Below are 15,348 nucleotides of genomic sequence, written 5' to 3' on the forward strand. Positions count from 1 at the left end.
ACTGGGCAAGTGTACCCACTTGCCAGTCCCTAAACCTTCCCTTTTCTTCATGGCAGACACCCCTGTGATAGGCCCAAGGGCAGGGTGCATTGTAAGTATAAGGTAGGACATGCCCTGGTGTGTGTGGCATGTCCTAATAGTGAAACACAGCCATTTTCGTTTTTCACTATTGCAAGGCTACCTGTTCTCCATAGGCCAGAATGGGCAGTTAGATTATTACATTTTGTAATCCTAACTGACTCAGGGAACATGGTAGAAATTCGAGTTTACTATGCCTGAGCTCAGAATGATAAAACACATCTTTTAGTAAAGTTGGTTTTAACATTCTGTGTTTGAAAATACCACTTTTAGAAATTAGGTATTTTCTTGTCTTACTATCCAAGCCTGCCTCTGCTAGGTTGTGTATTCCTTGTCTGGAGTTTGAGTGACAGGGCTGGAGGATTCTAAGAGACAGGATGAGTCAGCCCAGTGGTAAATAGAGAGATCTGCATCTAGATGGGAGGGAGGAGTTGCACCTGGGACCTGAATAGGACTGTGCCTGCCCCCCACAGTGCTGGGTCCACCCCCTGTGGTGCGTCTGATGTCTCTGCACTGCACTGTCAAAGGAGAGAAGGAATCATGTCAACAAAGTGCTCCAGGGCTGTGCTTTCCCTCCACAATGCTGGCTCCACCTCCTGTACGGCGTCTGATGTTTCTGCCCTGCACTGTGAAAGGAAAGAAGTAGTCTTGTCAACAGAGTGCTCCAGAACTGGTTTGGACTGGGCAAATGCCCCTCTGCCATTAGAGGACAAAGGATTTTGGGGTATAAATATTGGGATCCTGATCCCAGGAAATTAGATCACTTTTGGACTACAAGAAGAAGCCTTTGCTGAGGAGAGGAACCTGAAGAAACTGAGAGACTATCCCTAAGCTGAAGTGCTGCTTGGGGGATTGGCCTGCAATGGTTGCTTCACTGCCAGAGAAATGAGAGAGGAACTTTGTGTGTACTTTCATCAACGGTTGTATGACTTTACAATGCATTCCGTTGTAATGCATGCCTATACCACATATGCGTTACAACGCGAATGCCATCACCTGGCATATCCTTTATCACGATAATTCCTTTTACACGCATACTTTTGCAACGATTTTCGCTGTTCAACTATGCATGTAAATGGCATTTTCATGTTAAAGGATTTTCACCCTAAAAATGTATCTCTTAAATTTACCTCTCCGCGACACCTCCCCTCATTCCTCCTTTCCTTGCCTCTCCTTGATCTTCCGTGGTGACGTTGTACGTCGTTAAGAGGAAGGAGAAGTGTTTTTTTGTTTCCTCTTACGACGCCTTTTGCCTCCACATCTTTTTCTTTATACTTCTGAAACAGGTGCGTTTTTTTGGGGGGGGGGGTACCCTCCCAAGCCCCCTTTCTTTATGCCATGCTTTTTTTAATGAGGGAAGACCCCCCCAAGCCCCCTCCTTTTTTCTAACCTTTAGCACACATGCCTTTACTACGTATTTCGTAGTAAAGGTATGCGTGGTTATGGTAATGCGTGGAAACGGCAGAGTTGTAGTGGCTGTTTACCTTCATCAACTTGTGTAAGGATCTCCAAGGGCTTGGAACAGAGCTTGCCTTCTTCTGAAGTCTGAGGGACAACAGACTTCACCCACCAGCTCCTCAAGAGATCTCCTGAAGTGCCTACAGTTCTGTTGGACTTTTTAGGGACTTGCGTGTCGCAAGGAGCTGGAAGCGCAGAATTCACTGCATCACCGGGTAGCGCGTTGCAGGAGTAGAGGATCGATGTCGCCGCAGACGCCAGCCGCATCTCTGAGAAACTTGATTACTGTATGTGTTCACAAATGCTTTACACACTGCCTCTGAGACAAGCCTGCCTGCTTGTGCCAAGCTACCACGGGGGTGAGCAGGGGTTATTTTAGGAGTGTACCCCCTTACCCTGACAATAGGCAAGGGTCCCTATTTGTCACAAGTACCTACCTGAGCCAACTAGAGACCCCCAAATCTAACAGACAGCATAGTGTCCTCTGCCATAGACATCATGGAACAGGACTTGGTCATTTTGCAACATGGTCAGTCGCAATTACGTTCTATCATGCTATTAGGCTGGACATTACAAAACCTTTGTTGAGGCTATGTGCCTTGGCGTTTAATCAATACCACATCACTGTTTTCAGAATTCAATCTCACTGATAAACAGATCAAACTCTCACAAAGGGGAGCAGACTATACAGTGCTGAGCATTGAAAAACTGAAAGATTGCCATTTGTGGTAGCAGAGAAACCAGCTACTGAATAGATTATACATGGAGCAATCACTCTGCCTGTTATAATTTTCCATTTTCAGTATTGCCTAAAACACATACCAGCAGGCACATATGAAATGTTGGATAAAGAATACACCAACGCACTAAGCGGTTCTCTCCTTTGTCAGGGTATAAACTTAAACGGAGCCTGCCATAGTTCCTCTAACAACTTATCTTGTCACCTGCAAGGTTCACCAGCTGCAGTGATTGATCCAATTTTTGGACAACTTTCAAATTGAAGTTACCTCATGTTGAACGATCACAGCTGCTGTGACATGTTGCCAGGTATACCATATCTAGTAACTGTGTCATCCAGGGTCACTTGCTGTATGCAAGTATTGTTTCCAAAAAACAAGTTAGTCAGGGAGTCGCCACTGTGGCCTTCACTGAACATCTCTTCTATATGAATTGATACTGTAAGCAGAATGAAAGACATTCCTTTGCAAAAAACTGTGCCACTGACCTCGGCAAAGGAGACCTATGATCTACAAGTCGCAAGGACTTCTGCCGAGATATATGCCCTTTTGAATACAAACTACCCTATACATTTCTCAGAAAAGTTAAGTCGTATCTTAAACATGTCTGATACGAGCGGTATTGTAAATGTATTTAAGAATGTATTTTCCGGAATGTTAGCACCTTTTTCAAGAAGTCCTAGGAATATTTCCAAACTTCGTGCACTCTGTGTTTGGCGGACTGCCCCTCCTTTTGGGATTCGTTGCAGGGATACCATTTTTGCTCCAACTGCTGCGATATGGCAAGCCAAATCACCAGAGACACCCAGTTCTCCATGGAGACAACTCTACTGGCGATGAAGTGTTGTGAGCGAGCCGTCCAAATTTTGGGACTACCTTGTCTACGAGAATTAAATACCACACAGTTTCTGTCATTCAGACCAATTTGGCAAGATTGCATCTTACCTGTTCTATGCTGCCTGCTATGCGGAGAAGAATACGTGCTAGACACCTGTCTGACACTCCCATCAGTCATGCCAATGGGTGTTGATACTTCGCTTGAACCGATAACAGCCCATGCTCTGTCTTGTCCCCAGTGGCTAACAATTCTGATGACGGCATTCACTGAGATCTCACAGACGCAAATTGCAACTGCTGAGGTACGAGAGGAATCGACAGGCGCGCAGGTACCATCCAGTACGAACATTGCTAATGCGACCAATGCTGAAGGCGATGCTTCACATCTATGTGCGGTTAATCTTCTAAACGAGGTAATCAAACTTTCACCTACAATGGTATGCAACTTTTTGTCAACAGACATAGAAGATTTCATGTTTTCTCCAAGCCCTACACTGACTTTTGATTTTGGCGCACAGTGTTCTGAGAGACTTTGAATTTGACCTTAATTTTTTCAAATAAGGTACTAACTGGAACTCTTTTTCCTATGATTAATTTTTTTCTTCCAAATTTTTATTTTTCATTTTTTGGCACTAGCAATCTGCTTAAAGTAGAACTATTCATAGAGAACAAGAATTCTTTTATAAACTTCCAGAGACAATATATGACCTTGTCCACATACAAACAGTTTTATTTATTCAATGTATTTAAAAACATGCTTTTAGCACTTCATGTATAGATATGATTTAGATAGGTTTAACATGTTTAGAACTCAGTAATGTCGTACATAAGAAAGTGGAGTGGGTGTTGTATGTCAATTTAGATTCCGTATGCATTTCCCATTTCATGCCCTTATATAGGTACATTTCACATTGCCCTTATATAGGCATAGATATCCAGTCCTTATTTAGGCATAGTCCATGCTACCCAAATACAGGCATGGCTACTTCCATCCGTTCATCTACGTCACAACGAGGTCTTGGAAATCCAGACTCTTAAGCTGTTAGGGACTTCCCCTTGCTTGGATATTGATTTCTCCAAGAACTCATAAATTATGCATGAACATCTATTCCTTAGGGGTTCATTCATGACGTTCATATGCCCAACTTCACGTCAAAACTGGCATTCCTAAACAGCTTCAAGGTATAAATATACCTACACTTGCTATGGCAAAGCACGGTGTGGTTCGGTGCAGTTCGACTACCTACTTGCATGACGCAGCTCGCCACAGCAAGTACTGAAGTAAGCCACCTTCCCAGCTGACGCACTGACTAGACGCTGTCATCCTCCTGCCGAGAATCCAGCTCCAGTGTTTCTGACTCCCCTTGCGGGGTGTTGGGAGATCGAGTCCAGAGAAAGAGATACCAACCCCTGTCATTCTAAGGTATGGAGCGGATCAGAACCTAGAGAAACCTTTGTTCAATTCTTGGCAAAGCTAAACTATAGCTAAAACAGCACCTACGTCGATGAGGCCAGCAATAGCCTCAGCAGCATCCGTAGTGTCAGCCCGCTGATGAGTGTCGGGCAGAGCGTGCCAGGACCCTCAAGAGCATCACACTCACCGGACAAGCAGAGTAGTAGAACGCAGGTGGCGGGCCAGAGGCAGCAGATACCGGGGCTTCACCACTGGCTAGAAGGCAGACCGGCATGGCCGAGGGAGCTGGATGAGGCAACCGCCGACGCCGGGGCTGCCGCGCTCACCCCGCAGGCTCCGGCACAGCCACTGGAACTCCAATGAAGCGGTCAAGCAGCGGAGATTACTTCCACGGCAGGCAAGTGCGTATCTGCAGTGTGGGCACCCCGGGGGTCCTCTAGCACGCATGATTAACAGCTCAGCTGGGCAGTGATGGCTGCCTCCATTTTAGGAGATTTGGCCCGGGGTCATCAAGCGCGAGTTTGTTTGTGTTCAGGCATGCTCAGTCCCTCCATTCACAGCATCGGGTTGCAGGCGGCGTTCTCCAGACAGAATGTGAGGTTTTCAGTGATCAAATCCGGGCGATGAGCAGGATAAAAGCAGGATTGTCCCCCGAGCAGCAAGAGCCTCACACAAGTGCGGCCATCCTGCTTGGCGCCCTTCAGCGCCCGCTATAAGACCCAAAGGTCACATATGTTTTGCATTTTATGTGTGTGCTGGCATCTGCTAAAGAGGGCAGTTGGCAGTAGCTTGTTTGGTTGGTGTTTTGGTTTCTTTATAAAGCTTTGAGAAACCATAAACGTGCAGACATTTCTAAATAAAGCGGGTTTCATCGGGTACTAATGAACACAATGCGCATTATGCATGAACCCTGTGTTGTAAGACTCTCTGCCTGGTGGTTTCCACGACCCACATGGTGATCCCTGCACAGCCAGGTTATGTGAGCAGAACAGCTGCAAGGGATCAGACACTCAGTTATGGCTGATCTTCAGTCTCTGGGGGTGGGCGTATCACCTAAAGCTAGCACTGTAAGCAAAAAGTCAAGACTTAGGGCAGATTTATAGTTTGGCAGTGAGGATACTCTGTTTTAATGGCGCTGGAGTATCTTATCTACCAAACTCAAGGACTCAGAGGACCTTAAGTAAGTTGATGATGGAGGCTACTCCAGCGCCGTTGCCGACATACTGCTTCAATGGCCCGTACTCAATTATTAAGCCATCCGACCCACTGCCAAATTTAAAGTGGGTGCTGGGATGCATGTTTTACTGTCCATCAACCTGGCTGTAAGGGACAGTAAAAAAAATAAAACGACCTCCATACTGTGGTGTGGGAGTCATTACTTTTTGATTTTCAAAAATAAACTTCCTCTTTGGGAGTTTGTTTTTGGAAATAAAAAAACGGTGTGACAGTTTGGCCGTCATGTTTGACTTGAATGCTGTTCCTGCAAATGTTCTGTCGGCTGAAGGTAATGTGCTCCACCATCCAGACGGAGTATTCTACATCTGCCACACTCAAAATGAGCCAGACAGTCTCTGCCACAATTTTGGGCTGACTAGTGTCTTAAGTAGTTGAAGAGTTGGAGTGGTGCTGTTTTATGACCCAAAATGTGGTAAATGATTGCTTGTCAGAGGAACATTCATGGCATGTGCCACTTTTGGCAGGAGATGTAGCAGCACCTTTTTGACCTATCCAAAGTAAACAACAGATCATAAAAACAAAATAACAACAAAGGGAAAACATAACAGAGCACCTCGTGACAAAACAGTCAAAACAGAACGCAACAAATCCACTACAGTAAAGCACAACATTACATTGCAGTCACGAAGCACAATACAAGTCAACACAAACAACATATGATATCACCGCCACAACAACATGCCACACAACAAATGTGCTCAAACGTTCGTGTCACACATTATAACTTTTAGAATCCTATTTTCTTAATATGGGGTAAAAGGTGTTTGCCTGTTGCACTGTCTTAACATATCACCAAGGAAATGAAAAGGCAACAGTCAAAAACTGTTTGGAGTTCCAGCCCTGGTGCATTTATATGCCTGGATTTGGTAACCTGTTAGGGCAAAAGTGCAGTGTTTTGGCAAACTCCCTTCCAAGCTGGGAGACTGGAAGAGAGGACAGACAATGAAAGGGGGAAGGAATAAGCCGAGAACCTGCCAGAGATATAGAAGACTAACATAGGCAAATGCCAGCAAAACTCTCTGACCCAGTAAAATGCTTCAAATATGGAATTCCTCGGGTGGGCCAGCAACCTAGCTTCTGAGTGGCCCAGCAACACAAACTGTATTCTAAATCAATTGGTGTTGCGGTGGAACGCCCACCACAACGCCCAATGCCCTCCCCTTTCACACCGAGTGCAGTGTGAATGGGTGTCTTATATACACACAGCAATAAGCCACATTAAGTGGCTTAATGCTGCCTTGTAAATAAGATGAAGCACATATCGCCGCAGGAACGTCACTAGAAGTGATGTTCCTGTGGTGATAGGGGTTTGTAAATACGCCCCAAAATGCGGAGCATCTTCTAATCGGATGTGCCTCAGTCGCCATTAGAGGCTGTTCATTAAATTAGATCCCAAGGAGGTCTATATTATTTCAGCAAGTAACACACTCAGAGGAGTTGTATCGCTTGTATTCTTGAACTTTGAATGCTGCTTTGGTAACTGGGAGAGCAAAACTGCTGGTATAAAAAATGAACGACTGCGCAAGTGGACTCTAAACAAGCCTGTCTTTTGGAAACTGAGATAGGTTACCTTTTCAAGACCTGAAAGGTCATTTTATTTTGGTGAATGTCGTTTAATTTTATTTTGTGTTTTTCAAAGCTCTCACAGCAAAACAAAAAAAACAGCCATTAAATAGTTCACAGCCCTCAAATATTTCTCAGTTTTAAGATAAGGTTACCATATGACCCCTTGTTTCAGTCTTGGAAATCTAATACATTCTGAGAGTAGGCCTGGGAGGAGTTTGCAGGGTTCCGCCAAGTGGAACTCCGCAAAGTGACTAAAAACTCAGTGGAGTTCTGCAAGCGGTGCAGTGCTTTCTGACGTTTGTGCTGATTTTTAGCGCTGGGTGTTAGTCCTGCGCTGTAAAACAACATGAACCACACCACGCACAGCGCAAGGGGGCTGCTGCTTCTTTCTGCCGCTCGAGTAGCAGCTTCCTCAACATGAACGGAAGGTTTCTCAGTGCAAGCAGTAGAAACCATCCGCAACCACCCGTGTTTAGAAACCTTGCCGTGAGGTAGTCTGGAGTAAGTTTTTCTTGCTCATTAGCATTGCTGAGCGCGAGCAAGGAAAAAACTCTGCTTCACTGAGTTTATCAGAACTCTGTGTCCTACACGGAGCGGGGAGTGGGAAAAACTCTGCAAACTCCAAGCATTGAGTGGAATTTTACGCACAGGCCTATCTGAGAGCTGTGTTCCAGGATTAACTCATTACCTGTTGGACTAAAGTTCTAGATTAAAATTGGTTATGGACTAAAAATTATTGAACCATGACATCCTTGTGGGAATTGAGGGGCATATTATCAAGGACCAGTGTTAAAATTATCGCCAAGAAACTGCTGATAAAACGGCGATAATGGGTTTGATAATACGCCCTTGTTAATTCCCATAGAAGCCCATGTTAAAACCAGAACATGGGCTTCTATGGAAATTAACCAGGGCGTATTATCAAGCCCATTATCGCCGTTTTATCAGCAGCTTCCTGCCGATAAAACGGTGATAATTTTAACACCGGTCCTTGATAATATGCCCCACAGTTCTTTATGGAACGCAACCTCTGAGTGAACACCTTCTGTCCTAGAGAGGAGCCCCTACTCGTGCTTGCCTTGCATCCCTGATATACAAAAAGGGTGAAAGGAAGACTTCTTATGGGTCGATTTTTTATTTCTTTGGCAATATGAAATGGTGGAATAGCACAAGTCAAAAGCTTGCTAGTTTGTCCACTACACTGTGGTATCTTGAAGAAAGCGAACCTTGAGTAAATCTGATTGGTGTTTATGCTAGATGTGTGCTTGTAAGACTCTCGGAGATTTACTGTGGAAATGTGCACGCTAGAAATGCATATGCATCCCTGTATATGAGGCACTCCCTTGGGTTTATGAAAAAAATCCAACATTTCTTGTGAAGTTTTTTATTTTTATTTTAGATGTTCATTCATTTGAGTTGATGATATTTATTGCATATCATATATTTTCTTTTCTTAGATCAATAAACAAGGTAGCTTCCAAAAAATACAACTCCAATGCATTTCGGGCTATCCTCGCCCTTTATCAAGGAGTAGAGTCGCCAGCCTCGGTAGAGGACATTGCGGTTTGTGAGCGCGAACGCTGTTGGCGTAGTGTGCCATCAAGTGGTTCGTCCTCACAAACAGGAAAGGAACACAAGATCCTAGCCCTTGCCATATGACTTATCAGTTGCTTACTAAGTAGGGAGAGCTGCCAATCTCTTAATGTCACAGAAGGCATGGCCATTGATTATTGTTCTTCTAAATGCATGTTAGTCACTTTTTGGGCTACGAATACAGGCTCATCTGTGAGCGGAAGTGCATCAGAATGAATGGCCATCATTTGCTGAGAAGAGAATACCTGCTCGCAATATTGGTACTCATGGAAATGTTACAGAAAAAGCTCAGTTTCTTTCTCAAGTATTAGACAATTAAGAGCCAATTCAGTTGAAAGCTGTGTTCAGCATTGGCGGGGCCAAAGAACAAGTGATTGGGTCGCATTTGCAACCCATAACTAAGGGTTCTTGGCCACACCTCTTTAAGACTAAACTGAGCTTATAAAAAGATTGTTGAGTGGTGCATTATAGGCCTGGGATGTTTTAACATTTACTGAAATGCAGACATAGGTATATGACAATGATTTTAATGAAACTGCCAGGGCATTTGATGTCACATGGTGCCCATTGGGCCACTTGGGTACCTGTGCGACGATCGAACCGCCGGCTATATTATGCATGCACACATACAGGCACATCCCATGCAGACAGTAGCTCCCACAAGCTGCTTGCACTATTTCCCTCCTCACCTTTCATCACTTTCACAGTGGACACTTGCTTGTCCGTGTAGTCATTGTCGATTTGAAGTCTGCAGCCATAGGTGCCCTTGTCCAGGGGACCATACTTGTTTATATAGAGTAAGACCAGGTTGCGGGAGACGTTAGCTTGAGTACGGCCATGGTAACGTTGGCTTAAGACATTGGTCTTCAGGGTACTGGCGACCACCTCCTCCCTGTCCTGGGTCAGGGTGAACTCATACCTGAGAAGATTGTCGGTCTTGTTTTCGTATCGGCAGTCCAAGCGCAGTTTGTCACCCTGCATGCAGGCGGTGAAGATGGTGATCCTCTGCGACTCAGTCAACTGGAGAACTAATTATTTCAACACAATGAGGTTAGATTGTAAGTAAAATACCTTTGTCATTTCAAAAACACTAGCAAACTATTTATTAATTCATACATTTTATTCAGCACACATTGCACAACTTAATTGCTTATTAAACCAATCAGATAGCATCTGTGAATTGAGTTTTATTTCTCATAAAAGACCTTATCCTTCTTGGAGAAGAGACCAAAGCCCATCTACCTCGGTCAGGCACAGCTTTGCCTCTCGGATACCCTATCATTGATCCCGGCACAAAATGTCTTCTTATATAGATCAATGCTCTAAATATTGGCAAAGAGGATGGTGGTATCACTAAGTTGGAGCCCTCATAGTCACTATAGCATTTCCCACTTTTTCAAGTTTGCACATATCCTGAGTATGCAGCGTGGTAGCCGCAGTTTTTCACCATTCGCAATATTGGTATTGTAGACATTCGACAAGCGATACATCATCAGCTTCCAACCTCAGTTGTCTGCTGTGGAATTAATGATAATCTTCCCATTGTTGTCAGAACCAGTATTTCAGTGAAGGCCAGGCTGCAACAGATGTTTGCATACTAATGCTTATGTAGCAGAGGCCATCTTACCAAGTGTTGGAAAGGCCAATTAGTCTGGCCATTGTGACATATTTTATTTGTTGATGCTATACAGCATGGCAAAAGTTTAAAAATAGCAAAAAAAATCCTTAGGCTCAGCACCTGACGCCATTTCGTAGATATGCGCAGATGGGAGTGGGTGAGAGGAACGAATGCTCAAGCTACAAGGGGAAGGTGGGAACGGTGGGGAAGCAACATGGAGGGCCTGGATGGGGGAATGCCATGTGGAGAAGCACAAGACTGAGGGCAACATGGAGGGGCGGGCATCAGCGAGCAACATGGGGAGAGAAATCCATGAAGGAGACAGCTCGAGTATAGTAGTGCTCGAATAGCAGTAGTGCTCGAATAGTAGGGAAGCAAGAGATGCCAGCCAATCAAAGCACTGGTAAAGAGGCAATGCTCCATGGGAGGAACAAACACAAAACTGACAAGCTGGTGCATGAATTAGAAGTGGGCAAATAAGAGTGATAAGAAAGGCCAATGAAAAGTAAGCAATAGGTGGGCTCCAAGCCCATCAGTGTTGGTAAGCCACAATATGCCTCTCAACATGCTCTGTATTGTAGAGTCGACCTAAAAACATAAAAACTTAACATATGCATAATCGCTGTGCGTATGGAAATTGGGAGCATAAGGAGTGTCAGCAGTAATGTAGTTATCCTGTCTGCTTTCAAGACTTGCCACCAGCGTTGGCGCTTGCTGAATGTACAATCTAAAATGACGACTTGACTTTGTGGAACAGTAAGGTATAATACAGGCTTTTACTGACTGCTGTCAGTATTCATTTTATCGGGCTGTGCTCATTTTACACTATTCTATTTGACTGGATGAGGATCGATCCGGAACGCAATGCAGCAGTGTTATTGGTCCCAGAACCTGATCACCAGCCATTGATTGGAAACAGGGGTATTGAACCTCCAAGAACGATTTGGTGCCAATTACGACAAATAAGCGTGTGAGGAAGGGGGCTTGCTTATTCAGTTGCTTAGGGTCAGGCAGATCGAATATCTTCGGTCATTTACCTGAATCAGTTTTGGAAGATGAGATGAATAGTTCAAAGCAGGGTAGAGGCAGTGGAGCATTTTTAGGATGATCTCAGCATTTTAGAGGCATGTCAAACAAGCATTTGCAATGCAATAGGTCTCGCATTTACGAAAGTTTGAGCTATTGGCAGTGTAAATGATAAAGTATTTTATTTATGTGTTATTTTTAAAGCAGATAAATAAAAGGCATTCTCATTTACAATGCCAATAGCTCAAACTCTCGCAAATTCAAGACCTTTAGCATTGCAAATGCGTTCGACGCCCGTGCGATAAAGATTTTTTTTTAAGTGGTAGGAGAGATATGACAGAGCGTAGACAAAGCGATTTAAGAAAATAGTGCTTGGAGGCTATAATTAAAGCCTACCATGTAACAACACATCTAACAGGGGTGTCCTTATGGGAGGTTACAAAATAAGACAAAGCGGTAGTAAGGAGGGACTGCTAAGTTTATTGACCAATGAAAAGCCACAGTTCACAGTGGACAATGACACAAGCCAATGAAAAATATGGACGGAGTGGGCGAAGCTTCAGGTCCATATTTGAATACAGCAATCCTCCAAGAGCAGCTCATGCTCTGCCTAGGCTCGACCTAAAAAGAGGGGCTGCCTCTCTGCTATGTTCACAAGGGCCTTGATAATATTGACATTCATATCAGTTATCACAAGATGAATTGTCTAAGAAAACGTTTGATGAAAAATGCTATTACCGAATTAATGGTACGCAATGTCTCAACAGCTAAAGATGAAAGGCTGTCCAACTGGAACTGCAACTTGTGACACACAGATACAACAGCTCACTAATCTATCACATTAAAGCGGGGCGGGAAGCTCCCTTGGATGTAACGAATAAGGATGGGGGTGGGGGGGAGACCAGCCCTTCAAAAAACCAAGCTGGACTCACATCAACACCTCTCAACTACCAAGGGCAGTAAAAAGGGTACCGGTGTCGACAGGTAATAACTAGGGTAAATATTCAAAGTTCTTCGAAGCCCACACCATGGTATTAAGTGCTATAAAATGAAAGGCAATAAATGACTCATTGGAGTGGGTGACTTGCAGATAATATACAAATTACAGCAGGAAGTGCATGACCTCTCAACCCCCGTCCCCCACCCTCTTCCAAACTAAAGTTCGAACCGGATGTAGGTCATTAAAATAAGGATTTACAGGGTGGCAGGCTGCCCAGGTTAAGCCAGGACGAATAAACGATGTTGTGACTTTACTTTGAGTCATAAATCGTTTATTTAAAAATGCGAGAGCGGTAACAAATTGAGCACCAAAGCTTTAATAACGCGCAGGTAGTCTAAGAATCTTCGTTTTCACAGAGCAGGAAAGCAAAAGAAGAGATCTGTGCTCAGATACATGGACAAGAGGGAGCCTGAAATGCCTTGTCCACACAGACTGCACACATTCCTGGGAGCTGCGCCCCAGCTCCAACCTGCTCCGATTCCAGCCCAGTCTTTGAGCTCTGGCAAAGATCCTAAGTGGTGCAAATGCTAAATGTTCACTTTCTGGGGTACAGGGGTCTAAAACAACTTGGGGATCAATTTACAAAGGCATTTTCGTCTGTAAGCATACTTGTACAGCCCACAATTACTTTGTTTTTGGCATTCAGTTTTCAACAAAAGACTACGTAGCAGGCATAAATGCTTTTACTACTGCGCAATTGTGTGCCACAATAGCTTACAAATTACACAGTCGCAAACACCTTCAAATGGGCCTAATAAAGTGTGGCACTTACCAAGTGCATGCGGTACACTTATTGCATTGAATGCAGTGGTCGAAGTGGAGGAAAAAAGAAGGAGAACTGTGGGCGGAGACTCAGAGGGCGGGGATAACCCAAGGATTGGATCAGTGGGCGGAGTCAGAGGTGTGGCCAGAATGTGCCAAACATCCCAATTTTTAGTATTTGTTTGGCATTTCAGCGACCAGTTACAGCTTATTGTGTTATTTAATTCAACCAATGGATACACTTGATTATTTAAGGTTTAATAGGAGTTATTGGCATTTAAATACATTCACAAAGTGGGATATATTTCCAATCACACAATGTCCCAAATACGCTTAAAAGTGGAATCACAAGCCATTTGTCTCCAAACCATGCAGTTGCACTCATTAGCACTTCTCCTCCCTTCTTCCACAAGAGCAGTTCAAACATGAATGGCAAAATATCCTAGTTTGCAAATGTTTTCTATATAAATATGGCTCTGCCATATTTGCCACATAATACATCATCCACTGTATAATCTTACAGTTTTAACTAATCATTTGTGTAGCTCAAACGGATAAAAGTTACTAAAAACATGACTTGAGTTGCTGCAAAGTGGATGGCTCTTTGCAAAGGTTGACTGATCACCTTTCTCACTGCTGCATTTGTTTGTTATACTGATACGGATGAGACAGAATCTATGCAGAGACTTAACATGTGTAAAAATGTTGAAAAAATTAAGTATAAGAAAATATATTGCATTACGCTGCAGCCTTTTTTTTGTTGCATGATTTAGTCAACACTGCGGCATAGTTTTGTCCCCTATTGCTGCATAATTCCAGTGACTCCAGAGCAGGTAGCAAATGTTAAAAGTATTTGTGCATTAAGCAGAGAGACTGTGATGTTTGCAAACTTAGTTTGGTGTGCGTGCAAATCCGGCATTGCAGATCCTTGGTGAGTTGCAGCTACTACTGCTGAAAGAAGGCCAATGGAGGTACCAATGGGTGAGGCGGACTGGCCTCGACAGCAGGGCCGGCTTTAGTGCTGGTGGCGCTCTGTGCAACAATGTTTGTTGGTGCCCCCAATGATCACCTACACCTCGGACTCCCTCACTACCACCCTTTAACAGTCCCCCTCAAGTCTCCATAACCACAGTCTTTCTCAGATGCATTTAATTTGATTTACAGCGCCACTCATACCAGTGTACAGTGTCAGAGCACTTTACATCACACACACTACACAGAGACACTCATTTATATGTGTGTATATCACTGTATAGGAAATGGTACATAAGACAAAGGATTACAAGGTGTAGAAGCCGCATGACAACCATAGTATTAGGTTGTATAGTTTAATAGCTCACTGTTCTATGTTAGGATTTTAACTTATAGACTGCAAGCAACAAAAGGATCTCTCTGACAAAAGCTGTAACCTACTAACCTAGTTAACAATATGTGCACTTTTTGATTTGCATGGTACATGTTCTTTGCAGCAGGCACATTAACCCTCTGTGCTACCTTTCCATGAGTCAACCCTTCCACTAGACAAAACTCTGATCTCTCTCTAGGAAGAACATTAATTACCAAAGTTATCATGACATTTTTATTGTTGCTGAAAATTGCTGGAGGCCAGGAAGGAAGCAGCAAGTTTTTTTTAAAAACCATAATATACTTGCAAAAACTACGCACCCACCCGAAATAGGTACCCAGTGCGGTCACACCGTTCGCACCGCCCTAACCTGCTCAAGGTTCATGTGACCTCAGTGAGAGTCACAGTGACTGGATCACTGTTGCTCTAGGGTGTGCTGCTTTGTAGGCCTGCCCGCAAGACTGGAGATAAACTTCAGTATGGATTGTGGTGGACAGGCCTTCAAGGTTAACCCACAATTTACACCACTAGGGTACACCTGCTTGTGCTAAGACATCAGGCCTTCTAAGGTCTTTCGGGGCTTTCAAAGGTCAAGCATGAGAATATGCTCCCTCAGTAGAGTGGTCTGGTGGACTTGTCATAAAGGCTGAAGCCGGTTCCCCAGTTCCAAATTCGACA

The 15,348-nt window shown here is 44.0% G+C and overlaps 1 protein-coding gene across 2 annotated transcripts in view; it reads right to left on the bottom strand.

Moving 5' to 3' along the window:
- THY1 (Thy-1 cell surface antigen) overlaps positions 1–15,348 on the bottom strand; it is a 124,537-nt gene that overhangs the window by 28,100 nt on the left and 81,089 nt on the right. For both annotated transcript variants that reach the window (XM_086956776.1, XM_086956777.1), the window contains exon 3: positions 9,609–9,947. In XM_086956776.1, the coding sequence (XP_086812902.1) occupies positions 9,609–9,947 (339 nt within the window). The remainder of the gene's footprint in view (positions 1–9,608; positions 9,948–15,348) is intronic.

The sequence above is a fragment of the Lissotriton vulgaris genome, chromosome 2_1 (assembly GCF_964263255.1).
Source record: "Lissotriton vulgaris chromosome 2_1, aLisVul1.2, whole genome shotgun sequence".
NCBI classification, from domain to species: domain Eukaryota; kingdom Metazoa; phylum Chordata; class Amphibia; order Caudata; family Salamandridae; genus Lissotriton; species Lissotriton vulgaris.